At 36.8% G+C, this 27,871-nt stretch overlaps 1 protein-coding gene across 13 annotated transcripts in view; it reads right to left on the bottom strand.

The window, feature by feature from the left end:
* Window positions 1–320: 320 nt before the first annotated feature.
* LOC306879395 (F-actin-monooxygenase mical2b-like) overlaps window positions 321–27,871 on the bottom strand; it is a 63,238-nt gene continuing 35,687 nt past the window's right edge. The window contains exons 5-28 of one of the 13 annotated variants that reach the window (XM_079432301.1): window positions 26,418–26,519; window positions 23,710–23,865; window positions 23,159–23,259; window positions 21,407–21,664; window positions 21,176–21,291; window positions 20,769–20,895; window positions 19,813–19,903; window positions 18,408–18,555; window positions 17,213–17,406; window positions 16,149–16,255; window positions 15,958–16,026; window positions 15,737–15,874; window positions 15,019–15,132; window positions 14,379–14,627; window positions 13,459–13,566; window positions 9,791–9,922; window positions 9,621–9,698; window positions 9,327–9,419; window positions 6,043–6,147; window positions 5,213–5,393; window positions 3,227–3,303; window positions 3,060–3,138; window positions 746–806; window positions 321–531 (exon numbers count right to left, since the gene is read on the bottom strand). In XM_079432301.1, the coding sequence (XP_079288427.1) occupies window positions 763–806; window positions 3,060–3,138; window positions 3,227–3,303; window positions 5,213–5,393; window positions 6,043–6,147; window positions 9,327–9,419; window positions 9,621–9,698; window positions 9,791–9,922; window positions 13,459–13,566; window positions 14,379–14,627; window positions 15,019–15,132; window positions 15,737–15,874; window positions 15,958–16,026; window positions 16,149–16,255; window positions 17,213–17,406; window positions 18,408–18,555; window positions 19,813–19,903; window positions 20,769–20,895; window positions 21,176–21,291; window positions 21,407–21,664; window positions 23,159–23,259; window positions 23,710–23,865; window positions 26,418–26,519 (2,867 nt within the window). In that variant the 3' untranslated portion in view covers window positions 321–531; window positions 746–762. Of the gene's footprint in view, window positions 3,139–3,226; window positions 3,304–5,212; window positions 5,394–6,042; window positions 6,148–9,326; window positions 9,420–9,620; window positions 9,699–9,790; window positions 9,923–10,197; window positions 11,668–13,458; window positions 13,567–14,378; window positions 14,628–15,018; window positions 15,133–15,736; window positions 15,875–15,957; window positions 16,027–16,148; window positions 16,256–17,212; window positions 17,407–18,407; window positions 18,556–19,812; window positions 19,904–20,768; window positions 20,896–21,175; window positions 21,292–21,406; window positions 21,665–23,158; window positions 23,260–23,709; window positions 23,866–26,417; window positions 26,520–27,871 lie in introns of those variants that run through there. The other 12 variants (XM_079432308.1, XM_079432307.1, XM_079432310.1 and 9 more) reach the window with 12 other exon arrangements.

Here is a 27,871-nt window from a genome sequence, read left to right as displayed (position 1 = left end):
GATTAAAAATAGCAGTTTTAATGGGTTTCAATGGGGAAATTTTTGTCCAAAAGGTGCTGAGTGTAACAATTTTGTGTACCTAGTGTAAAATAGATTTTTTAAAGGAAATGAGGGTGGAATATTAAAATTTCAATAAAAATACACACCTGAGCCAAAATTTATGCAGTTAGCATTAACACAGGCAAAATAATATATATTAAAAAAAAACTAAAATGGGCAAAAATGTCCATAAGGGTGCACAAGGGTTAAGGACATCTTATGCATGTACTGTATGTAACAGACACCGACTAGATGTGCATGTAAAAATAAGTAAAAATTACAAGGTTTTGATCTTTCCTTTATTGCAAGAGTATGGCTAAACATAAATAAAGCAACAACAAACATTTCAAAAGGAAAATATACAGCAAAAAAACTTCAAACAGTTTTACAACATGTCCAATAAAAGGTGCTACTTTAACTAAAGGCCTAACGACCTGCTTTCATAGAGGCACACGGGCGCCTGCATGTAGGTTTCTGAAATGTAAGCCACCTCTGAAACAGAAAGAAATAAAGAAAAGACAGGCTGCATGAGCAAGTAATTAACAAGCCTTGAAGAAAGACAGAAAAGAGAAACATGTCAGACATGACGTGCAGATAAAAGAATCAGAGGCAGGCGGTTAGTGTCATGCAGCATGCATTTCCACAGCTGTGAAACAGGTCAAAGACGCTACGAGCGAATGCAACAAGTGATCTTGCAGACGATCACCTTTGGATCAGCGTTGCTCACAGCAAGTCAGGAGCAGACGCAGTGGAGAGGTCGAAAAAGACTACAAGTGAATACAAAAGGAGAAACATACATGAGAAGTGAATCATATTAAAAGGCAGCTTGTAAACAGCTTTTTGAAACGAGTTGCTAATGCACAAAAATGGATTCAATGGAGTTAATTATCCGTGCTTTATTTTTCATGCATGTCATTTGATGATCTATCTGCAATCACCATTTATACTAATTAACACATCACAAACTAACAATCGCCTTCCAGTGTCAACAAAAAGTATGTTTCATATTATTAATACTCCTCAGTAAGTTCTGACTGGAAAAACAATGTGCATTTTAATTGCACTTAAATGTGTTACTGTAAAATCTAAGTACAGTATTACCCTGCCTTCAAACAGCACATCATAGGTAGCAAATGGCATTAAAAGAAACCGCAGTAATAGTCCAGTGAATCAAATGAGAGGACGTTTACAAGACTGCCAAAGTAGTGTTTCTGTCACGATGCATAAGTGTGACACAAGTTTTTTAGTGCGTGTAATGTGACACAAAACTGGTGTATGATTGAGACTACACGAGCAAACAGATTAAATTAATGCATGTGCATTTGGAAATTTCAAGAGAAATCTACAAATAAGCCTGAGAACAAAGAATAATGCTTACATATTTGGTATTTTGTTGCATAGAGGGATGCATGAGATACCTGTATTCATATTAGCCAGTAAATGTGATCTGAATTGGTCCATTAGGTAAAATAAGCTTGATAAATGATAGCCAAATGATCATACAACACCAAATTTAAAAACAAAAAATAATAAAATAAATGTTTAATCAGAGCCTGTACGATTTATTATTTTGTATTGTTTTACTTTTATTTTAAATGTATCGTTTATTTTTATTCTTTGTTGTATTATCATTGTTATGTATCATTTCTTTATTCCAATGGTTCATAGTACATCAATTTGTTTAAAGATTTTGGAATTTTTTAAAAATGTTTTCTGTTGTTGCACCTATTGTTGTCATCTATTGGCTTCAAAATATAAATAATTATTGATATCTGCTAAAATGTCCAAATCTGTGCATCCCTAGTTACATATACAGCATACATGTAAGAACATAGTCTTTATAGCTTAAAGTTAAACTCTATGGACAGCATCTGTGATATACTGATTAATACAGAATATAACTGCAAAAACCAGCAAAAATCACATTTACAGTAACGCACTTACAATGAAAGTCTACAAGACAAGACAATAAAATACTAAATGCTCACACTGTTTAGAAAGTCCAGCCACAAGACAAAACAACACATTGTGTTCATAGAGACATATATTTTAGTGTTACACCACTAAAAAATGTCACATTTTTGGCAATGTTACAGCTCAGATAACACACTTTTGTTTTGATAAATTATTACAGATGCTTCGATAGAAATTTAAGATGCACATTTCCGCTTTAAACTCTCTGGAATGTCTTGTCCCAAAGACTTCCATTGTAATTCTTGTTTGTTTTAACAGTGTGGAGGATAAGATGCAATTATTTTCAGTAATAGTTGACAACATTTTCACAGATGCTGTCAATAGATTAGCTTGCGCTGAACCCGGAACATTCCTTTTAACAGCTATGCTGTATGTTTTTCATAAGAAATGTAAACATGCGAGAAGAATGTGACTTCCATGTTCGTGAATGGTTAACAGAGCAGACGAACCGTGTTTGCAGCTTGATCGGTCAGGTTTTGTAAACTTGCAGTCTCAATAAAGAACGTTCATTAATAATTAAAAGCAAAACGTCACTCTTAATCGTGCATATGAAGGCAGCTCACTCATTAAAGTGCTTCAAGTTCACTCCATGTTTGACACTTTTTTTCTCTTTACGCAAACCTTTGTAACTGAGAAAGGCTTTGGTCATTTGTGCGCAAACCAAACCAGGCCATTTCATTTCTACTCTCTGAAAAAGTAGGACATTTCAGATTGCTCTGTTCATTTGAACCCTTTTAAAGGGTCCTGGAGATGTTTCTCTCACATTAAGACCCAGTGGCCCATGTGCTCTTCCAGCCAGTGCTGTAGAGGCTGTAGATTGAGCGGCTCGGCCTCTGCGTACATTTGGACGAGCTGTTCATGGAGAACCGCGAGCAGAGGCAGACTCACACTGAGCAGTTCATACAGGAAGGCGTAATCCTCGGCATTATCCCTCAGGTGGACTCCTGTGGCCCACACTTTACCATGCAGCCAGTTAAACACACGCCGAGGCACAGCACACACGTGCAGCGGCCAGCGCAGGCTTCTCTTCAGTGAGGACAGGATACCTGGAGACTCGTCCTGGAGACGATGCTCACGTCCCTCTGGACTCCAGCTGGAGCCGTCGTGGGATTCGTCATTGCACGTCTGAAGAATCAATATTAAGATGGGTGTGCTCTAAGACAATTACTGATTAATTATTAAAAAAAGAGATGAAGCATATATGAGTTTTTACCGTGTGTAGAATTGGAGTCCTCCCATTCTTGACTAAGTGTTTCCGTTGAGCAAAGTGGAGTTTGCAGTACAACTTTCCTACAGGAGCAAAAGAAACCATTGGTGTAAAGGTGTGGTCACATTTACTGTTCCTCTGTGAAATATTGTGGGCGAACTCAAGTCATTTCAATAGGAATCCAAGCATTCTGGAGTTTGGCTTGAGGACGGAAAAGTTCTCCATGCAGATTATATCTGCATGACTCATGTTCAATCTGGTCATGCGAATACGCTGTGTTAACCAACAGAAAGCTGCTTGGTTTGAAAGTGACTTTAGTGTGAGCTGTGCTTCATACATACATATGCTATTGAGAATGCACCTTTATAAAAGCAAAATTTCACTGAAATATCAGTGACTGTACTTTAAGAGTGTGATCACCATATTTGACCATGTTCTTATATACTGTCAATTTTATATTATTTATTTGGTCTTTATTTTTCAGGTGAAAAACACCAGACGGCAGCCAGTCGCTGTCAGGATCAGGTAGTGACATTTCTCATGTGCATTTAAAAACTGCAGTTTATGCAGGGGTTTCTGATGGATTTAGCGCATAAATCATATTGACTTCGGACATTTAGAAACAATGCATCTTTCAAAATGTAATCTTATGTGTATATGATTATATTTGCTGTGTAATGAAAATTAAAAACTATAAACTACTTTCAGTCTTGGTATGATTCTCCTTGCGATCGCTTGGGTTGCTATCACAAAAAGCTGACCTCTTTTTGCCATGTAAGAAATAGCCTGGAATTTAAAGTGACCGTTCACCCAAAAATTAAATGTCGTTCCAAACCTGTAAGACCTTCGTTCATCTTCAGAACACAAATTAAAATATTTTTGGTGAAATCTGAGAGCTTTCTGACCCTGCATAGACAGCAACACAACTGACACGTTCAAGGCCCAGAAAGGTAGTAAGGACATTGTTAAAATAGTCCATGTGACATCAGGGGTTCAACCTTAATGTGAGAATATTTTTGTGTGCAAACTCCCCGTTCCCCCCCAAAAAAACAATTTATGACTTTATTCAACAATTTCTTCCTATCAGTCTTCCACACACATTTACTACTGTACCATGTATGCGCGAGGTGCTCCTGATGCAAGAGCCAGCGTTTTGACGTAGAACCCAAATGCACTGGGCCTTGTTTGTAAGCAGAGGAATGCACACGCATGCATCGTGGTACCTCTCGGATTTCATCAGAAATATCTTAATTTGTGTTCCAAAGATGAAGGTCTTACGGATTTGGAACAACATGAGGGTGAGTAATTAATGACAGAATTTTAGAACGCTATCTCACGACCAATTCGTACGCATTTTAAGAGGCGGCAAATTCGTACGAATTCGTATGACCTCACTCGTACAATTTTGTATGATTTGTCTAAACCCCAGTGACAGGTAGGTGTAGAGGCGGGGTTAGGTGTAGGTCATTCATACAAATTCATACAAATTGGCAACTTATAAAATACATACGATTAAGTAAAAATCGTATGAATTCATACGAATTAGCCACCTCATAAAATATGTACGAATTGCCGTGAGATCATGCTGGAATTTTCATATTTGGTGAACTAGGGATAGTTCACCAAATATAATGGGATATAATGGGATACAGTAGTTTACACAAAAATTAAAAAGATTTTCAATGAAAAACTGCTTATTTTGGTCTGTTTGTCATACAAAGTTATCATATGGTTTTAGAACACTTAGTAGTCATAGGGAGTACTTTTATAAAGTCATAGGAGCAACTGTAGGGCTACTTTTATGGTGATTTTTTTATTTTATTTTTTGTTATTTTTAGAGCTTGACAGCTCCAGTCCCTATAGAAAAAAGGCAGAAAATTAAACCACACAGGTTCTGAGCAATATGAGGGTGAGTAAATTATTTAATACTCGTTCTAGGGTGAACTATTAAATGAGAAACAGTGAGAATGCATAACAGGCCTTTCACAGTACCTTCCTCTGAATCGAAGGAATGCCCTCCCTGGCGCAGCGGAGCTCTGCAGGTATGACAGCGGAAACATTCCCTGTGGAAGTGGAATCCCTCCGCGCTGAGCCTCTCCACTACAAACACCCGTTTCTTACACGCATGACACACATCTCCCAGACTCTGAGGAAATTCTCTTTTTAAGGATGGCTGGAAAAAAACAAAAAAAAACTGGTCAAGATTGTGTCGATTAAACATGCTGAAACCTACTGCATTACCAGTACTGCAAGGTACTGTATTCCATAATGCAGTGAACCAGAAGAAATTTCAGAAGTAAACACAGAATTTCAGTTTTTATACAAAACTGCATTAAAAATGCAAAATAACCATATTTATTTTTAAGATAATATGGATTCCACATAATGATAACTTAATTAAACATGCAAAATGCAGGTAATTTGAAATGGTGTTGCATTTTTCATAGTTCCTCACCAATTTTTGATAGCATTATATACTGAACAGTATATAAACCTCTATGAGCAATTTAATCGAATTTTCTCAATTTACATGAGCAACCATGGTAACATTTTTTGAAGCTTGATAGTCCCGGTCCCCATACACTTTTAATTTAAAAAAAAAAAAGAGAAAAAAAGAAGAAGCTTGGACAGTTTTACTGTATTTCAGGGAAGTAAGATAGTCATACAGGTTTGTAACAACATAAAGGTGAGTAAATGATGACCAAACTGTACATGTTAACATGAACTGCACTGAACTGCACAGGATGAGTTCATAAAATTCAAAGATTAATTCATATTTGTTTTCAGATTAAAAACAACTGACCAGCTGAGCTGTGTCTTACCGGAGTGTCAGAGCTGCTTGCCTGGGGCCTATGTTCATTTTCATAGAGGGTAACCAGAGAGTCATCTCTAGCACCCGCTATCAGAGACACTTTGCCTACTGTGCGCTACCAGCCAATGAGAGCGTAGGGACAGAAAGTGGAGAAAAGAGAATGAAACAGAAGTATAAAGCAATACAAGACATAGCAGAGAGGACATGCTGGGGAAAATCTGAGAAAATAATAATTCAGAAAACCTTTCTGTCAAACAGTGAGTTTGATCAAATAGATTATAGTTTGAATCAGACTGCATTGCTCTATTCCATAACTCACTGAGCTGCCTAAATAGGCACAATCTTAAAGCACCACAGGAACATGGTGTAAAACAGGCAAGATGCATCAATCACCCCTCCTTGTTTTAGGCAAATTCTAAGGTAGCACTGCACTCATCCTTAAAAATGTCAATTCTGAAACGCATTACACATGTATACAGTGCTTTATTGATATATTGCAAAGTATTGTTTAAAAATGAATTTTAATATTTTATAGCACAATCATTATGTAATGTGTATTTTAATGCTTATTTATCATGTTGTTATCTTAGCAACATGCTAAAATCCGACTACTGAAATGAGTATGTTGTGTTTCCTGTGCAGAGTGATATGTGCGGACTTAGAAGGCAGGCGTTCACGTAACTCAGGCTCATTAGAAATATATGACTCACATTTCCACAAAATCTGAAATAAGTTGCTTCAGGTACATTTAGCTACATTTTACAGGTGATACGTCCACCAGGGGCACTATAACACTTCCTTTTTTCATCACTGCAGATGCAGGTTTATTAAACAGCACAGTGTGTTGACAAATATTAATAAAAACGCATTTACTGAAGCAACCGTGCTGCTTTCGTTTCCTTCTGCAAGGTTTTGAGCTCTTTTGTTAAGTGTCATGACTCATGTTCAACGGGACTTGTACCAGAGCTCTCTGTATGGTAAATGCAATGCTGTACTAGGTGAGCTACCGAGCAAGCTTACTATGTCAGAAAATCCATATATAACGTATATGGATCTGCTTATGTGCTGCTTAAGTTAAAATGTTTAAATTTACAAATCGTCCACTGTGGTACAATTGTGCTGAAGATATAAAATATTATTGTGTAAGGAGCCACCTAAAATTGATCCTTTACTGCCTCTAAAGTAAATTTCAGCTGGAAACTGAAGTGAAATGTACAGGTATGCGTTTGCAGTAATGTAGCAAGAGTCACATGTTTTTCATGTATGTTTGGGTCACGGTTATAGAATGTAGGCATCTCACTAGGTTTTAGAACAGAGCTCACTATTTTAGCTCACAATGAGGGTTGTCAGTCATTTTGGAGATACTTCTAAAGGCATCAAGTAAAACTTGAAAAACTCCTATGTCGAGACGATTATGTAATGATCCAGTCACTTTGAACTGTTCAGTGGGTGGAGCTAGAGTTTCAGGTTAGGCATCTGGCAATGGAAGAGAGAATTTTTGGAATGCTGTCTCTCCCTGTGGTCAGCTGGAATGTAAGGATGCTTATAGCCAAGTGTGTGTGTGTGTGTGTGTGCGTGTGTGTGACTGGCACGCTTTCATTAGAAAACCAACCATGTAAAGAGAGACAGTAAATCAAAGAAAGTTGCTGCCCTGATCAGAGCTCTCAAGTCCTGCCTACAACAATCTCACGGAAGACTCCAGTCAGACTGCACATCATGTGAGTCCTGGGAGATTGTGGATAAGAGTCATTCCACAGATATGGTGATATACCTGTTTGGGAGCATATGAGTCTCCATTTGACTGAAAAACATCTGTTTGTTTTCTTACAGTAAAGGATGTTGTGCTAATGCTGGTGGCAGACTGAAAATTTGAGAGTTTATTTTGGTTAAGTTTTGAAATGAAAATGTATTTATCCCCATATTCCTCCAAACCTGTATGACTTCTTTTTTCATGGAACTCAAAAGGAGAAATTCCCCAGCTATTTCTTTCCAAGAAAGCATTCTTGTTTTATTTGGTCTTTCAAGCTCCAAAAAATTATCATATTAAAAAAAATCACAATATATTCTATATGGCTTGTTCTATACACTGTAAAATATTCTGTTATGAATAAAACAGATTAATGGAGTACGTTTTACAAGATAATACTACTTAAATTTCAAAATTCTGTTTATTCAGTGTATTACTTGCTGTTTCTTTGTAATTATTTGTGACATTTATTCGCAAGCGAATATATTTTACACCAATTATTTTTCAGTGTATTTCAAGTACATCCACATATTCAAACTAGCCCTGTAGTATTCAACTATGAGACAAGTGAGATATTTCTTCCATGGAAGAAAGAATGGTACACAGGTTTGGAACGACATGAGGGTGATTAAAAAAACAAAAGCAGTTTCATTAGTGAGTGCATATTTCACTTTCAATCAATCAAACAATTAGCTTGACAAACACTCACCATTTCTGAGTTACACTTTGCTTCTTCTTGCACGTTTATGCCATAAAGTATTTCTGGCTTTAATTTACTGCTTTAAAAGAGACATGAGCAGAGTGATAGTGATACTGTATGTTAATAAGAAATGACTCTGAAAGGCATTAGAACTAAAGGCATGTACAGGGAGAGTGTTAAAGTTAAAACCACTGCTATACCTTAATGAGGAAGCAGAGCAGAATGTAAAGGAAAGATGGAGTGGAGCAGTGCATTCTGGGATGGGGCGAAATGTTATGGAGTTAGATGGATGAGGATGGATAGTGGAAGAACTGGTCTGTTCAGAGCAGAGATGGACAGACAGATTAGACAACAGGGAAATAAAGATTTTGATTATATGTTACATAGAATAACATTAAATTGCCATTTAAATCTGGAGATTGCTCAAACGCTCTAACATTATTAAAGTATCGCCAGGTAATTTTTGCTCACTGGTCTTGAACTTAACACTGACACTTTTCGGTGTGAATTCAGCATCGCACAAAGGTTTTCAGTCACTGATTGAGCCACGTAAGAAAATACCCTATATCCACAGACACATTTGGTACTTAAGACTAATTATTTTTTTTATACCTAGAATGCTCTAATGTGTGGAATAACTTCTTAACACCACCAATTGAGTATCTTAAACTACCTATTTTTCAAAGGTAATCATTTCATTAGGTGTTCAACTGTTTGCAGTGGGAAAATATACTTTCCATGACTTGAAATAACAGAAACACTGTCTATATGACATGCAAACATCGCTTTCCAAATATGTTTAGTCACAGAAAACGCAAAACAGCAAGTTTAGATGGTGCCATGATACCTTATCAGGATTGTTAAAGTTTCTGTTTTCCTCTGACTGGGGGATCTGTGTTTCGCTCTGAGGCCTAAAATGAGATGTTCTGCGACTGCTTAACTGTAACCACAAATTAAATCCCATTCAATATGCAATAAAGCCGCACTCTGAGCATACAGTAATGATAACTAACCTACAATTATTTAGAAGATTGACTAAGCTGGTGACCTCCAGCATGCCAGATGTCTAAACACTTATGCTAAATCCCTCTCCACTGTAATTATAATTCCTAACTTAGCTGAGCGACGAGGGAACACTCACCAGATGGTAAGAGCTCACCGTTTCTCCCTGTATCTCCTTTTTAAAGTGCTGCACGTGTAATGGTTTGGTTTTAGACACCTTAACCAGACGGATGCCAGTGGAAGAAGAGAAAAAGTAAGAATTAGATGCAGCAGACTGGGACAGAGTGTAAAATTTGCACGTGCCCTTACCTGCTGCAACAGCAGAGAGGGATAGGATGAAATGAGTGGAGGAGGACAGGAAACAGCAGTGCATTGTGGGAGAGGGCATGAAGGGGTGGTCAATGGGATGGAATGAGGGAAATGGAGAGATGACGAGTGAGGCTGCACAGACACAAGTCATGAAGAGAGCGAAAGAGCAAGTTAGATTAGTAGCAAAACGGATGGGTTGAAGAATTCTTTTATCTTTCAAAATGTTGGTTTTCTTTGGTAGAGATGTGCCAAGGATCTGATTTGACTGAATTAAAATCTAAATAAGTGATCCCAGCGTCACTCAACGCAATTTGATCTTGCACCAGTTACTTTAACCTCATCAATAGCACTGTTATTTTATTGTTTTGTTATTTTAATTTTAATTTAATTTATTTTTTATTATGTTATCTCTGCATATTATGTATTTTTTATATATACATAGTAATACTGTCTATTGTATTCTGTCTTGTCTATTGTCTGTGGAAACACATATGACAATAAACAACATTGACTTTTGCTAAAAATGTTCCTGTCTAACGCTAATCAAGTGCAACAGTCGGGTTCCAGAAATAAAAACTAATTCATTTTCTCTATAGGAAAATGTATTTTTAACAACTTATAAACCTTTAAAGTAGGGCTGTCAATAGATTAAAATATTTAATCACGATTAATCACATGATTGTCATGAGTTAACTCACGATTAATCGCAACTTAAATAAATTAATACGAAATAGTGACTGAAAGGTGACCCATAAGACTAAATAACCAGCTCTGATTTCGGCTATACTTTCATGTAAAATTAGAGAAGCAACATAATATCTGCTTCAACTGAAAGCACTGCTACTCTCCGCTGAACAGAGCAGATGCAGAGAAAGAGGTGTGTGCACAGCGGGAAAGAGAGACCTCGTGCTCGTGTGGCAGTGCCGGCAAGTCTCAGAAACTAAAATAAAAAGAAAGTCACTAAAGGAGTCTGAAAATTTGCTAAATCAACGACAAAGTCGCTAAGTTGGCAACACTGCATCTCCATTTCTCCAACTATGGGCTAGGCAACAGGTCAAACAGAAAATGCATGCTGCGTTAATCGTGTGTTAATCAAATTAATGCCGTTCAACTGAATTTGCGTTAATATGATATTAACACGTTAACTCGTTTTGACAGCCCTACTTTAAAGATGGACCATTTGTGAGCTTTGAGGTTGCTAATTGACAATACATCTGACAAGCCATCTGTTCACATTATTTCAATAGATTTTTAAAATGATTGACTATTTAAAATAAAGTTTAACAGTGGAATTCATGATGAGAAACTACATTACATTACATGGAAATTTCCACCAATCAGAGAGTTGCGGTGAGCAAATCGCACCAACAGAGCTCTATGGAGTCGATCTTACTAATTTTCCTTTTTTTTGCTTCTAATAAAAGATTGTGATGTTTTGATTAACCTTGTAACTGGTTGGCTGGGTACATGGCTTACATCACTTTAACAGACTTTTTTTAAAAATCCGTATTGGAAAATTACTGGTCCCGCACACTATCAGTCCATGCTAAATATAGAAATTTATTACAAAATAAATTTCTATATTTAGCATGGACTGATAGTGTGCGGGATCATTTTTATTGATTGGATTCCACATTGTTGTTGGAGTGTTTTTCCTACGCACCTATCTATTTCTCAGGTGTGCCGAGTTTGTGTTGATGGAATATTATTGATAAAAATACTTCCGGAACAATGCTGCTGAAAAGGTGGACAGGCACTAATGAAATCTATATCATATTTGTAAATGTCTCAGAAAAAAGCACCTTTGAGCTTTTCGCTGATTCTCTCTTCTCTTCACAAAGCTGCATGTCTAGCTGCCCAGTCTGAGGTATATCCGTCTTATTAGGAGCGGAGGAAAGAGCAAGAGGACATGAATTGATGATGATTCATTAAATGCTGTTAAATGGGCAAGCAGTATTAGGAGTGTTAAGCGATATTAGAGATGGAAAGAAGTGCATGTGTAAGTAATGGCAGACACTGTCAGAGGACAGGAGACAAGATTAGGAGAGATCACGGGAGGACATACTGTATGGAGCAGCAATGCATTCTGGGATTGGGTGTGGTGGGGTTAATGTGGAGATGGATTGTAAGGTCAGACAGCAGAGGAGTCAGGCTGTCCAGAACAGAGATAGCTTGAACATTCAGAACTGAGAAAATTGAATTACAGGACATTCATTACTCAAAGGAAAATGTATTGCTCAGTTGTTGCTCTTTTAAATCTCAGGAGGCCTGAGTTCTTAGCATTTCTTAGTTATGTTTAACTGATAGTAAAGAACTTTCTCTGATGTTTCTCCAAAAATTCCATGGTAAAAAAATAAACACAAAAATAGACATAAATGAAATGAGCAATAACATTAATATAGATAGCTGCAGAAAATATGTTCCTAGAGTAGCTATTCGATAACACATGTTTGAGTACATACTGATGTCTCTTAATATTGAATTTCAATTGCTTTTAAATGGAGAGCCAGAAATCTCTCAGGATTTTTAGTACTGTATGTTCATTTGTGTTTCAAAAGTCTTATGGAACTACATTAGGGTAACTGATGACAGTAATTGGTTGAACTATCCCTTTAATTCTTCATTTGCTTGTTTTTGCCTACGAGAGACATCTGAGATATGAAAGAGAACACATTTGTGTTTTTTCTTTCCTATGGGTGCATATAAAAATATACTGCTCTGTGCAAAATCAGGAAACCTGCAAAATAAATGATGTTATTTATGTAACTTAACTTCCTTGTGGAAAATGTTAAAATTATACATTCATATTTAGCAGTTGTTTGAAGGCTCTAGAGGACTGTTCAACATATGTTACTCACTCTTTGGAATGTTTTCAAAAGCTAAATATACTCAACTGGTTCATAGAAATGACAAGGAGTGTCTGGCTCGCACTTTAATGACGGATGACAAAACCCAGAACATGCATGTTACAGTATGAAGCTGGAGAGAGCAATTCACACAAACTGAGAGAAGAACTAGCATCAGTTTTTGCAGATAGATGATTTTTGGTTATCTAATTATTTTGTTTTTTCACCCACTGCATTTTCTCACAGAAGCACATAGTACTTCTAGGACATATAATAAATGCACAGAAAATGAGGATGTTTGAATCATCTGTGGACACCTGGACTAATGGTTTCCCCTTATGTGTGCAGTAAAAAAGCAAAGCTTTTCCAGTCTGAGAGATCAATTTAAACGCTTACAGGAGCAGCCCAGACCCCTTTATAAGACTAAGATAGCCATGTGAAAGTTACCAACCCTCTTAGAATTGAGAGAAAAATTTATACCAACAATTTCTTCAAAGAACAACCAAATACCACCTAATATGTTATGATGTCCACTGGCATTCATTGACTTTATTAACTCTTTTCAAGTAAAACAGGTCATTTGTATGTACCGAGCACTGCAGTATGTCCTCAGCTGACCCACATCTGTTCTGCTACACAGATTATTAACCAATTATGGCTGAGCGGGGGTTCAGGGAATTAATTACTCAGTATGCGATCATATCTGCAAAGACTGCAGGTACATGAAATGATGCTCAGTCACTCAGTGATCACAGGATAAAACCGCAGGGCATGCAACAGCAGCTGAGTGAGGAAAGCCAACAAACGAAGTAACTTAGTCACCTGATGTGGAGAGCAGGCCTCGCCAGAGAACAGAGCACTCAAATGCACAGCCTTCTCCTTTATGCTTTTTTTATGAAACTCCCTGGCCTTTTGAGTCTGGGTTTTCCTCTGAGCGAAGCCGGTAGGAAGAAAACAGCAAGAAAAAAGTGGAAGAGAATAAAGACTGAGCCTCTGGTGAGCAGGAAAATCTGTGGTTAGATCCCTGTCCACTAAAGTGTCAAATGGTGTCAAAATTGGTAAATGTATTAAATTGGACATTCTATGAAATGGATGCATTTTCCACTCTGAAAAGATGAATTAAATGCATTTCTCTTAGCTTGTAGGAATTCTGTCTAGAAAATAATGTATTTAAGTAATAATAAATAGTACTGCACCATTTCAGGCAAAGTAAAAACTCAATATAGGTTGGGATGTTACTATTCCCCTTTAGAAAAGTTAATAGTAACAGGGTTGACTGTTTTAACTATTTATATATTATTTAATGATCCTGTTTTTAATAATCAATTCTTGACTAAAAAACTCATGGTAACAGGGTTGACATTTTAAGATCTGTCTCCTGATGCAGTGATAAAAAGGAACATTTACTACTTTAAGGTACAATAATGTAATTGTGAGCAGTATGTTACTTTAATAAGAGATTCTCATGATGGTAACATGGTTGACACTAATCCTGGGAAAAATACTTCAAGTATTTTAAATAATGTATTTGTTTACTAAATATTGCCAGAAAAAATAAAGACAAAATACTAGCTTGTCCATGTTAATGAGGGACAAATGTGGCACCCATTATAAAGAATGTTCCACCTGCATTCGATAAATTTAATGTTGTTGTTAAATATATATTTGAGCATATCTCAAAACTTGAGGAGCCCTACTTATAATACACATATTAGACCAGAAGGAAGATGGTGGTTGTTCACCTGGCTAATCTCCTCTTCCACCCTCTGGAGGCGCTGGAGCATTGCTCTCATGACCAGCACTGCTGAGTGGCAGGTGGCTGTATTTCCTGAGTCTGAATCAGCTGTGTTCTCTGCCTCTGATTGTGTGTGAGTGTGTGTGTGAGTCGGCTGAAGTGGTTTCCTCCGCGGATTCAGAGGACTGGAATGAAGCGAGGGGAAGAGAGGAGCCGAGGGCTCCTCAGAGTGTCGCACACAGGCAATGGACGGAAACTGTGAACACACAGCACATGTGGGCAGCGCTGGATATGGGCTGTGTCATACTGATAATACACAAACTTGGGGAAAATTTGTAGTGAATCTACAAAGAGGCAGAGATTCGCAGGAATGCCATAGAAGAATGATTTTTGGTTCCCTAAAGAACCTTTTCTTAGAAAACACTTTTGAAGAACATTTTTTTTTTTTTTAAATTGGAATGGAAAACTTCAAAGGTTCTTTATAGAACCACAGATGCCAATAAAGAACCTTTATTTTAAAGAGTGTAGAGATTTAAAAGGTTTCAAAAGATATTACCAAAAAATACTTTATTTAGATTATGTGACAGCTAATAGGTGATAAATGGTACTTTTTGTTTGTGGGTGTACACTGACTTTGGAGGTTCTACCTGTTTTTTAGGGGGTGGGGGTGGTGGGACTTTCTTCTTGATAATGTTAAAGAGAGGGCTATCGGTCATATCGAGCGTTGGAGGTCTTGGAGGCCTCTCATCATTAGAGTCAGACTGAAATCATTATACCAGGAACAGTTTCAGAGAAAAGGAAGCCAGGGTCAGAAGGACAGAGGGAAGAAAAGAGAAAGAAGAGATTAACTAAGTACAGAAACACTGAGAAAGCCAAAAGGTGAAAGAATAGTTAACCCCTAAATTTTGTCATTATTTTTATGTAATTGAAAAACCAATATGCCTTAAACCATCCAGCTCCATATCTTGATGTCAAACCTTGTACAACACATTATGACGTATCATATTTCAATGTTTGTCAAAGATACGTTAGAGCACCAGCAGAGATATTCTGTGAATGACAATAAAAAAATTACAAAAATCTATTGTATGGCTTCAGACAGTTTTGTGCACAAAACATATAGAGCACATTTACAGTGTATTTTGGAGCTCTACAGCCTTCACCTTTATTATATGGAAAAGAGCAGCAAGAACATTCTGCAAAATAGCTCTTTTTGTGTTCCACTGAAGAAAAACAGAAATAGTGCGATGATATAAGAGAGAGTAAACAATGACAGAATATTCACTGTCAGGTGAACTATTCCTTTAAGAGAATGTAATGTAAATCCTCTACTGATGCCGTGAGTTCAGACAAAATAGTATTTACCTGTCTACGAATAGAGCAGCTTGCTGTGCTGTCTTCAAATTTTGCTAGAAGTTGAGTGGCCATAAACTTGACCTTGTTTTCTTTCAGTTCCCGGCCCTCATTGGATGCAGAAGAATTCTGGTTTATAGATCTGATTGGCTGGAAGAGAAGTGGACCAATCAGAGAGCAGTTCTAGTTTCACATGCTTTTACTGGTATGTTACTATATACTATAATACCGACCTCTTCTAAGTAACTAATTTTCCGTCTTCTCTTGTATATGGCGTCATTGTCTTCAATCTTTTTGTCATTCTAAGGAAAAATAAGTTATATTTTGGTTTAGAAGGTGATGTCCAAACTTCAGCAAACTAAGACAGTCCACCAAACCCAAACTGTAAAGGTGCTTCTAATAAATCAAAACCGGTGTATACTACCTTGGGTATGCGTTTACGAGGCTGAAGCAAGCTCAATGACTTGTAAACAGGTCTGGGAGAACCTGATGGATATTTTTCATTATTTGCATCTCCATCTTGCTTTGAATCTACAATAAACCACATGACAAACATTTGCATGACATTTGAGAATAAACAACTACAACAAATAAGCATTGTAACCAAACACACATAAAAGCCTCATACTGCAGCTTGATTGTCCTAGAAGAAGCTATCTGAATGCATGTCATTTAGTTGACATCAGATGTGCTTCTGCTGTTTTAAAGTATCTGAGGCCAGACGATATATATTTTGGAATATTTATGGCCTCCTCCACTGTGGTGATGTGCAGATCTGCAGGGCGGTAACCTGGTTTCAGACAGACATGCATTCCTGGCATGACTGCGTGACAGAAGGAATTGTGTAACACAAATGTTTGATGGCAAAAGGCCAGATAAAATGCTTCTCTTTAGGGGTTTTCCATAAATGCATTGTGTGTTTCCTTAATGGACACACCTTATGCAAACTCTAACTAGGTGGAAGACACACACAAAGCAGATAATAGGTTGTGGACCATGTAAAAGGTTCATTTTTGAACACCTTTAAAGGAACACTCCACTTTTTTTGGAAATAGGCTCATTTTACAACTCCCCAAGAGTTAAACAGTTGAGTTTGACCGTTTTTGAATCCATTCAGCCGATCTCCGGGTCTGGCGGTAGCACTTTTAGCTTAGCTTAGCGTAGATCATTGAATCATTGACAGTAAATACACTTATAAATGTTACAAATTATTACATAATTGTCTTTGAAACTTTCTACTCATCAAAGTGTCCTGACAAAAATTGATCAACAATTATTAAATTGTTCACAATATTGCAGTTTTACTGTATTTTTGCTAAAAAATGAAAATGCAGCCTTGGTGAGCATAAGAGACTTTACATTACAAAAACCGACCCACTTTTAAACAATAGTGTACTTGATTTTGCAAGTATGCAAGTATACTAGTTTACCATTCCAAACACAGCCAGTGATTCTAATAGGGTTGTAATGAAAGAGTTTGTGATCTACCTGATGGAGGTAGAGGCGTTCCCCGGAAGAGCTCGTAGAACTTGGAGAGGTAGTTGGCCATGCTGGTCTTGTCCGGCTCCTGACCAGCTGCCAGCTCTGTGATGAAAGGTTTAATGCCAAACTCCTTCTCCGCCACATCAAATGCCAGCTGAAGGTTTTTGGCACAGTCTTGCTCATTGAGCGAGTCGTAATCACTACAAGAAACAAGGTGATAAGAACAGAGAGCATTAAACAAGCTGCCCTCTTGACATTTATGCAAAGAAAGGACAATGTGCCGCTGTGAAACTTCTCTGCTTTCTTTAAGCTACTTTTGATAATCTCAAATGACAGACTTGAAAAATGGCCCTTGATAAAGTGTGTGAAATGTTGCACATGGTTATGCTGTTCAAACGCTTTCTCAGCCAAGAACGCTGAAGTTTAAACGTTACACTGTTTAGAAGAATAAGTATCGTGTAGCAGGATATCTGTTTTTGAAGGAAAAAAGCTGTAACATGGGAAAGCGATTTCTCAAGGGGTCAAAGTGCTTTCCACATGTCCTGCTCATGTTTAGGATTACACAGTAACTAACTGTGCAAAGGCAAAAGCTAATAAACATACAGGAGAGTTGACTGGAATGGTTACCAAAACAGAATGTGATTTGTGGGCATGTCAGGAAGCAGACCAAATATTTATTAAACTATTTATTACGACTTAATTCCATTGCTAATGTTTCACTCATCAGATGAACATTATCAAAGTGTCATGTAAACTACTGTTTTACTAGAGATTGGCGGATTCATCCTTTAGAATGGACAATATTTGCATGTATTTTTGGACATGGCACTATTGTACTACCATGTTTAAACCTAATTCTGGACAATCTAGAAAACATGTAATTTTTGCACAAGGTACCATGGCAATATTTAAATATACACCATGATAATACCACAGTATTCTATTAAGTACCTTGGAGTACCATGTAAATACCATGGTACTGTATATGAATAATGGTAATCATACAATATCATTAGCTACACTGTGCCATAGTACTACCATAACACTATGCAAGTGTCAATCAAATAATTAGAAACAATACTTTAGGTGATTCTACTGATCGCAATATTAGGTACAGATTTTAAATGTGAAATTTATAAAAGGAAATGACAGTGTTCTGATGATGTTTCCTGCAGAAGAGAGATGTTGTAAAGAATCTCACATGAGCTGTGGTCTGAAGCGATGTATGAGAGCACAGAGAGCCAGGCCACTGCTCCAGCAGGAAGTGAGGTCAGTCACATTCACACCCCTGTGGCCCTCTGTCTGCTTCTGGCACCACGTCAGTAACCGACTCGGCCTGATCTCAGACTCTGTTAAACACACACACAAACAGAGAAAAATTTTATTTTGTAACTGATCAACCCAAAAAAAAGTTGAGCCAACTTAAAAAATTTTAAGGCAACCAGCTTCAGCATATTTTTGAGTTTTCTCAACTTGTTGTTATAAGTTTATGCAACAAAAAGTTGAGAATCTCCTACAAAAATAAGTTGAGAGAACTCAAAAATCTGCTGAAGCTGGTTGTTACATGAAAAACATGTAATTTATTCTTGTGATGGCAAAGCTGAATTTTCAGCATCATTACTCCAGTCTTCAGTGTCACATGATCCTTCAGAAATCATCCTAATATGCTGATTCGGTGCTCATGAAACTTTTCAAACTATTATCAAGCATTATCGCTTTTTGTATGTTCTATTTATTTTTTCATTCTTGAATCAAAAAATCCTAAAAATGTGTATCATGTGTTCCACAAAAATATAGTAGCAATAATAATGAGTGCCAAATCAGCATATCAGAATGATTTCTGAAGGATCATGTGATTCTGAAGATTTTTTTGATTTTTTCTGAAGACATTTTATTATTTAAAATAGAAAACAGTAATTTTAAATAGTTTCACAGTATCAGTATTTTTACTGTATTTTCAGTTAAATAAATGCAGACTTTTAAGTATACGAGACCTTTTTCAAATAACTAAAAATAATTTTTTTGACCAGTAGTGTATATTTTAGAATCTATTTAATAGAAAGTTTCAAAGGAAAGATCACATTAAAAGGATAGTTCACCTAAAAATAAAAATTCAGTCATTGTTTAATCACTCTCATGTCCTTCAAGACCTTTTTCTTCTGTGGAACACAAATAAAGATACTTGGAGAAATGTTCATGCTGCTGTTTTCTATGAACAAAAGCATTCCATACTCTTTACTTAGGGTAGTAATCTTCTCACTTTGGCTCTGCTGGTAATAACAAATCTCAGTCTGGGTCGAATTCCCTCAGCAGAAATAAATTCTACCTCTCCCTGAACCTGCCACATCGTGGGAGGAGTGCGTTCGCTCTGCTGTTTTGAGAACGTTCCTAAAACAGGAGCTGCCTGTTATCTGCAGAAGGTAGGAAAGCTGTAAACACTCATCTTAACTCGAGTTACTTGCCTGTTGTCTATGATTACGATATGCAAATCTCAGCTCTCATATACAGTGGCGGTAACTCTTGAGGAACTCTCGGATGTGCACTCAAGTAAAAGAGTGGGGGATAATTATAGATCTGTGTTAGAATGATTAGAAGTTTCTTCTAACCTCGCCTGGCCAAGTTGACAGGGCGGCGTATCGTGGCAGCCCGTTCCAGAGAGCACGGCTTCATCTCTCCACAGATATAGTTGTTGCGGACCTGCAAAGGAGAAAAATAAACAGTAATGATAGTTTCAATGAGAGTGAATGTATAAAATTCATATTTACATCTCTAAATTCTGATTGGATGAGCCATGTTTAAAGCCTTGTTGAACAACAACAAAAACAGTAAAAAAGCAGATTTGCATATTACTGTTTTACTATATTAATGTGCCAATTCCCTTGGCAACTATAAGTGGTCTACAATTATGCAAATTTATTTATTTGCTGTGTTTACATACAGCACGTCAAAACTTTGGAATAATTTTTAGATTAAAAAAGACTAAAGAATTGTGCTCAATTATTAATAATGGTTCAAATTATTATAAATGTTGAAAAGAGTTTTGGCTGCTTAATATTTTATCAGGATACTTTATCAACATTATAAATGTCTTTACTGTCAAAATATATGTCAAAATATATATTTCTTTTTTTATTTAATATCTTACTCACAGTACCTTGAGACTTCAATGAATGGTATTGGTATAGGTTTCCACAAATAATATTAAGCAGCAAAATCTGAGGCTGCAAAAATTCAGCTTTGCCATTATGAATTACATTTTAAAATATAGTAAAACAGAAAATAATATTGCACGATATTTGCTGTTACATATGATGTTACTTTTTTATCAAATAAATGCAGCCTTGCTGAACATAAGAGACTTTATTTCAAAAACATAAAAAATAAAAAAACATAATTATTCCAAGCTTTTGGGCAGCAGTGTATTAGTTTATTTATCCTCATTGTCATAAGTGCTTTATAAAAGCAATAACTCACTTGAGGTTGTGAACTGCAGTGATTTTACCATGTGATTTTTTTAATGATAATATAGGTCTACTGTACACAGAGAGTGATGTCATCTCACCTGGTGTGGCCTGACACAGCTTGAATTAAGGTTGGGATAGCGTGTTCCTGGATCTATGGTGTACAAATCAAAGTTTTTGGCTATGTTTTCAGGTGTTGTTTGAGGTAACAATCGGAACAGACTCTCCCTAGAAGAATAAAAACAAAACAACTACATAAACAAGCTATTATTAGTATTTTAAGTGCATAAACACTTTCAACATCTTTGAAATCTGAAAAAAAAAAAAAATAATAATAATAATAATATATATATATATATATATATATATATATATAGATTTACTGATTTATTTAGTATGACCAAATAGTCATATGTTATTGATGAAAACATGGTGGCGTATTCATATGGAGCTGTGTGACTGTGTGTGCAGTTATTGTTTGCGCACGTTAAATTTGACCTTCACTGACCTCTCTGCCAGCACCTCAAGTGGATTTCTACCCTGCGCCCAACTTTTTGCCATCCAAGCCGTGTCAAAGGCTGCCAGGAAGCCGCGGGCACAGCCGGTCCCCATGGGCCAGAAGGGCTACAGTAAGACAGACAACCACAAACACGTCAAAAGAATCAAACGTAATAATCAGAAATATAAATAAACACAATGATTATTTAAGTATAACTACACAGTAATGTATTCTCCTCACCTCTAGAAGACTGTCTCCCACTAGTGCCACCAGCACACTGTGACCAAACCTTTCCCGGACAAGAGCGGCACTTTCTGAGGCGTGCATGCTCGTGAAATCGAACATGGCCACATCAGGCTGACTGCAGTGGTTCATGGCATAGTCCAGCGTGGGCAGCTGGTAGTGGGTGGCGTAGTCGGCTGCCTCTCGTGCGTACACCAGCAAAGCCTCTTGATTCACGTTCTCACTGTTCAGCAGTGCCTCAGTGTCGATATAATCCTAGACAATACAGAAAATTCTGTTACCACACCAAACATATAGTATGTCCACTGACTGATTCTTTAGCCTGCAAGCAATTCAAAACTAATGTCTACTGACAGATTATGCGCTGTGAGCTGGTTCTTTGGTCAACATGAAACACAATTTACAATGCATTTTACTTATGAAATATGACATTTTTGAATGAAACTTATTATGAGAAAAAAAAAACATAAGGTGGGACTTAATGACTGAGTGATTAAACTAAAAAGTGCTAATTCAGTACAAGACTGGAGACTTTTCAACCAAAGAACAAAAAAAACTTTTTTTTTTAGTTTAAGGGTCAAGATGGTAAATTTTTGCATGGATCTATTTTTAAAATAAATTGAAAAGTATGCATTCAAGCCTTATTAAAAGGATATCATTTATTTATTTATTATTATTTAGAAAAATTAAACAGTGAAACAATTTAGTTAAAAATATTATAAATGTTTAAATTAAAGTCATGTAGTGAGACAAACATGAAGAAACATGCAGGAAACACAAATACAGTTATGAGCGTGTGTCAAGGTCAGTAAGTCTTAAAATATCAGATAATCAGACCTTTTTAGCATGTAAAATGACTAATTCATGTTCAGGCTGTAAAATGCCCAATTCAATTTGATGAATATAATTGTAAAATCATGGTACAATCACCAAAAACGTGTTTTAAAATGATTTTATATTTTAATATTGAAAATATTAAAGACATGCACACTCATGTTAACAAGATCTAAGTAAAATATTGTATTACTTGAGTACACCACATTTTCGAGACCTTTTGGAGAATATAGTAGTGCAGTTCTTCAAAATCACACACGCATATATACATGCTAGTGAAAACAACACCAAAAACACACAAACAAAAAATTATTCTCTGAAAATAAGTGTTAATATCTTATGCAACTTTGTTCCTCAAGTAAATTGATCTTGTTGTTAGGATGCTTAAATATAAAAATATAAATATAAAAAGCATATCAATGAAAAAGAAATCAATATTTGATATATATATGTACATATATGCATACTGGGGGTGGCACTAGTGGTGCAGAAATTACACACTTCACCTTGACTAGAAAAATCCAGATCTTTGCAAAACAGACATTAAATAAAATATCTGCCTTCAGACAGTGTAAAAAAAGGGCTTGAGGAAAGACTGGATGACTTTTCAAAGCTGGCCACAGTCCAAAATAGGTGAAGACTGTCAGCCGCACACTCAGTTCTAGCACTCGACTCGCTGCGTGAATCAGATCAGCACAGACAGTGTCAACAACTCTAATGTGCGTCAAAGAAGAGGCCCAAGAACTGAGAGTACCAGAGAGCGTTTGTGACTGTGTCTCTCTCCCCTTGATAAACATGTGCTCCATAGGAGTGTTTATACGCCTCTGGACTCTTGTTGTGTTTTAGGTGCCTGGTCCGTCCATCTTGCAGGAAGCCGAGAAAAATACTTCCCACAGAGAAAAGCAACCAACTCACATGAATGATGACACCCTTGTCCAGCAGGCTCTGCTTCTTAGCTGTCATGACAAAGTAATGTGTGTTGTCTTTGTAGTAGACGATGTTCTCTAAATCAATCCCTACGAAAGAGACAAAATTGTGTTATTACTTAAATCTGTCAGAGATACTCATCTGTAACATCTTCATGCCTGTGATATGACAAAACGAATCTCATGAGGTCAGAGTGAGTTTAATACAGGATTTAAAAGGAATTCAGTTTCAAAGGGGTACGAGTCACGACAGGTATACAAAGCATACGTAAGTGTTTGAAGGGAGGAAGCACATAATCCGTGGAGGATAAACATTTACGTGACAAATCAGAGCACGAAGATGATAACTGAAATATGGCCACTCCTAGCAGAAGATAACACTGACACGCTTATGGAAAACATCGCGGGAAATGCCGGGAAGAGGTGAAAGTACATAGTTGAGATGGTTGGGAGATATTTCTTTAATATCCAGGGAGCTGGATGCTTAGTTTAGACTAATGTGGTGTATTTTTAGTGGCTAATGTGGCGCATATTGCTCACCAGTTTCCTGTCTGAGATCCTGAAAGAATTTCTGGTTGAAGATGAAGGCAACTCCACTTATCTCCTCGACCTTTGCCTCAGCGGTGGTGTTTCTGTTGATAAAGTTTGCTGTTATGGCGATGGCCAGTTTGCCACGAAATTCCTTCCTCCTGAACCCTGAGAAAGAGAGAAAGAAGAAGGGGGAAAAACAAGGGGAAATGGTTTAGAAGTTTATGACACTGCATTTGTTTCCTCGTGTTTGATAGAGGTAAAGTAATGCAGCACAAACATGCCACTATACCAGTATTACAAGCCCATTATATTTGGTTCACAGATGCTGAATTAAACCAAAGGCAAAGTCCACAATGAATACTGCCCATCTGAAGATATTTTGGGGTTTAAAAGACAGAATTAATATTCAGTAATATTAGTCATAATATTATAATAATACTATAAAATTTGAACTGAATTAAGCTGGATAATGACACAAACTTTACAACATTGACACTTACTAAACTGAACTGAAACAACATTGAGTAATTGAGATGAATTATGACACTTTTGTCTAATATAGAGCTGCCTTAAAGCTGAAATTGAATTTTTTTCATAATTCATGAATTTTACAGCATTGACCCAGTGACTTGATGTGACCAGTATTATTATTGTTAACTAAAACTAAATAAAAAAGCATCAACTGAAATAAAATATTAAAAAACTTAAACTTATATTTTTAGCTAGTTTTAATTTAGTTTAACTTGAAGTACTAAAATGACTAAAACTAAATAAACTCAAACTAAAACTTGAAAAATTAAAACATAAAAATAAAATCAAATTCAAAATATTAACAAACATAGTATATCAATGACAAAAATATAACACTTGATTTGACTTGAAGATAGCTGATGAATAATGAACAGTTATGGGCTGATATTTCACAGTGACCGGCCTACCAAGTCCACACAAATGCAATATTTTTGAAAATATTTTCTATTCATTTTGGCCTCTTTCCACACATTAGCAGCATTTTGCAGTTGGTCACTGAAAACTGAGATTTTTGAAATTTGAAATTTTGAAATTTACCCTGAAGAGACTGTTTTTATTGTGTCATGCCTGATTAAGATGTGTAAGAGGCCTAACAAAAAAAAGGAACATAAAGTGCCTTTATGCATTAGCCAAATAAGTTCATCCCAGCCTGGCAAACTGTACAAAAACGGCACAAGCTGTTCATTTTTAATGGCTGTTGAGTGGGTTGACTTGGCTCTGCTTTCTCATCCTGCAAAATAATGTATGAGGCTCTACAGAGCTTCTCTACGAACAGACATAGATTTGATTAAGAGCCAGAACTGTTCCATTACTGCCATGTTGTTAACTCAGTAAGACATCAGTTCTCCTCTTCTGCGTTGTTCGGTCCAAATTCAGCTGCTTTTGTCTGACCGTTGCTCTGCCTGAGATTGGGATAAATTTAACTTTCCCTAGACGTCCTGAACTAGCTCACTTAATGTCCAAAACAAGCTCGGTTTCTTTTTCCCTGAAGTTACTCATAATTGGGCAATGAGCTAACATCTCATAGTTTGGAAGGCCCCACAAATGGCCTTTTTTGGAAAAAGCATTTGATAAACGCAAAGATGACGAACCTGGAAAACAGAGTCCAACGGACACACATCATCAGCTGAAAAGTGTTCAGAAACCCTGAGAGCTCCTCAAGAGCACATGTCGACTCGCTGATCTCATATGCAACCGGTGGGTGGCTGGTGACATCATGCAGTATCGCTTTACACAGCAGAACTTCATTTTATTGCTTAATAACCGTCTTGGATGAAACAATCCATTCTAGGGATTTCAGCCAAGAGCATGGGCCAAATTTTAAGAGTGTTGCTGAGGTTGTTTTAATGATAGAAAAAGTGCAATAAAGAGAGATTTGGGTTATATCTGAAGAAGTTTTATTAGTGCTGTTTAAAGGAATAGTTCACCCAAAAATGAAAAATTGCTGAAAATATGCCATTTGTTTGTTTCCTCATCTGAACTGATTTGGAAGTTTGGATCACTTGTTTACCAATGGATGCTCTTCAGTGAATGGGTGCCGTCAGTGTGAGAGTCCAAACAGCTAATAAAATCATCACAATAATCCACAAGTAACCCAGACGACTCCAGTGCATTGTCAATGTCTTGTAAAGCTGTATGGATTCCTTGTGGACTATAGTGATGTTTTTATCAGCTGTTTGGACTCTCATTCTGACGGCACCCATTCACTGCAGAGGATCCATTGATGAGCAAGTGATATAATGCTCAATTTACCCAAATATGTTCAGATGAAGAAATAAACTCATCTACATCTTGGATGGCCTGAGGGTGAGTAAATTTTCATTTTTTGGGGTTAACTATTTCTGCATTTGCCATTTTGCTCAAATTCATAGTTTCTGCCCTAGACGTGAATGATACCTCAAATTGTGTGACTTGTTGAAAAATGTGCTATTACTTTATTTGAAAGAGCATATGACATGCTATTTCCATGTACAAGCTATCATATTTTAGTGAGGTACAATTTTAGTAACTGCTAGAACAGTTTGTAATCATAGAGCAACGATTATTATAGCCTCTTAGTTACTGTGCAAACAGAGGGTTGCATGTTTATTATAGTTCACATAATATATGTAATTCAGCATGGCAGATTTTACATTTTATTTCACATGAGCAGCGATTGCATCATCTTCACCCATTTGAGCTCATACCTTCTAAAGAGTTTCGTCTCCCATCAGCTCCCACCACCACGTCAAAGTCGAAGTCGGCCACAGGGTGATCCGCAGGCCGGATCTCTGCCCTCCAACCCGGCCCTGCACAAACAAACGCAATCATTCAGCTGCAAAAGTGACAAATCACAACTGAGATCTCTTTAATATCTCCTAGAGAACAATGAGATTTTCAGATGCTTTTCAGATGTTTCTACTGAGAAAATGACACTAGTATTCTTGAGTTTCAGGGAAGATCTCAAGAGTGTCTTAAACTGTGCTCAGATTTAGCATTGTGTCAAATTCTGCAAAAGTCTGAGTTTTAAATATGAACTCAAACGTTCCTCATGAAACTCTCCAAAGAGTAAATTATAATGAATTGCTCTTTATTTTTACAGCATGCCAACAATTGACTCTGTTGTTTCTATTTCTATTTCTCCTAAGGAATTTCAGAAGCATTTGAGAGTTGATACAAAACTGGGAACTCATTAAATCTCCCAAGCAACATCTGAGCGATATTTTTTCTTCTGGGGAGGACAGGAGCTGGGTGGAGCAATAGGACAATAAATACAAATATTTCAAGACACTTCACCCAAGTTCACTTCAAACAAACTGTTCTTGCTGTAAGTGAACCGCAGGATGTTTTAAATGAAAATAATCTGCTAAATGAAAACATATTTTTCTAACAGCTACATATTTCAACAAGACTAGGTTATGTTACTCATGTATGCATTATGCAGGCGTGCCAAGAACACTATGCATTCCAGAAACATGCAGTCACAGTCATTCGGCTATTATTAATAAAAGCCAACCATCAATGTCCAACATTTAGAGTACAACTTAAAAGCAAAATAAACCAAAACTGTTTAACACATACAAGCTGAGAACCTGAGCTCCAACTGAACTATATCCAGGATCATGAGTCTCTCTCAAGGCCATAGTACAGGGTCACAGCAAGAACACATTCTTAATTTAGAAAGCACTTTTGTTTTTATCTGCCTGCTGTCATTGCTGTTGAAGGGAGAAAGATAGATTGCCAATGGTCTAGAAGTCGACGGGAGAAGCTTACACAATGTTGTTCTACCATAGATGACCAAAGTGGCCACATATGGAAACACACTGCTTGGACCTTTGAGTTGTGTTTCTAATTATCAAGATCAACTAATCAGTTTCTTCTTTCTCTGATCTTTAAAAATCTAGTGAAACGAGATAGCAGAGCGCTGTGTAACGGGTAAACGCTATGCATGCTATGTGGTCATAAAATGACACTTCAATGCGGGAGGCGAGAGTGAAGTGGATCTGAACACTTTTCCATGGGCATTAAAGTTGCATTAACAGCTCTGCAGGTGTTTGGTTGTCAAGGAAACAGCTATTATAGTGAGGCAGGAAGCACTCCATCCCTTCATCTTCCTGGTAATGACAGACCAGCCCAGAAAATCTTAAACAGCTCCAAAGAA

The sequence above is a fragment of the Barbus barbus genome (assembly GCF_936440315.1).
Source record: "Barbus barbus genome assembly, chromosome: 2".
In the NCBI taxonomy this organism is placed as follows: Eukaryota; Metazoa; Chordata; class Actinopteri; order Cypriniformes; family Cyprinidae; genus Barbus; species Barbus barbus.
Note: the sequence above shows the minus strand (reverse complement) of the source record. Positions and strands in the feature narration are given on the sequence as shown.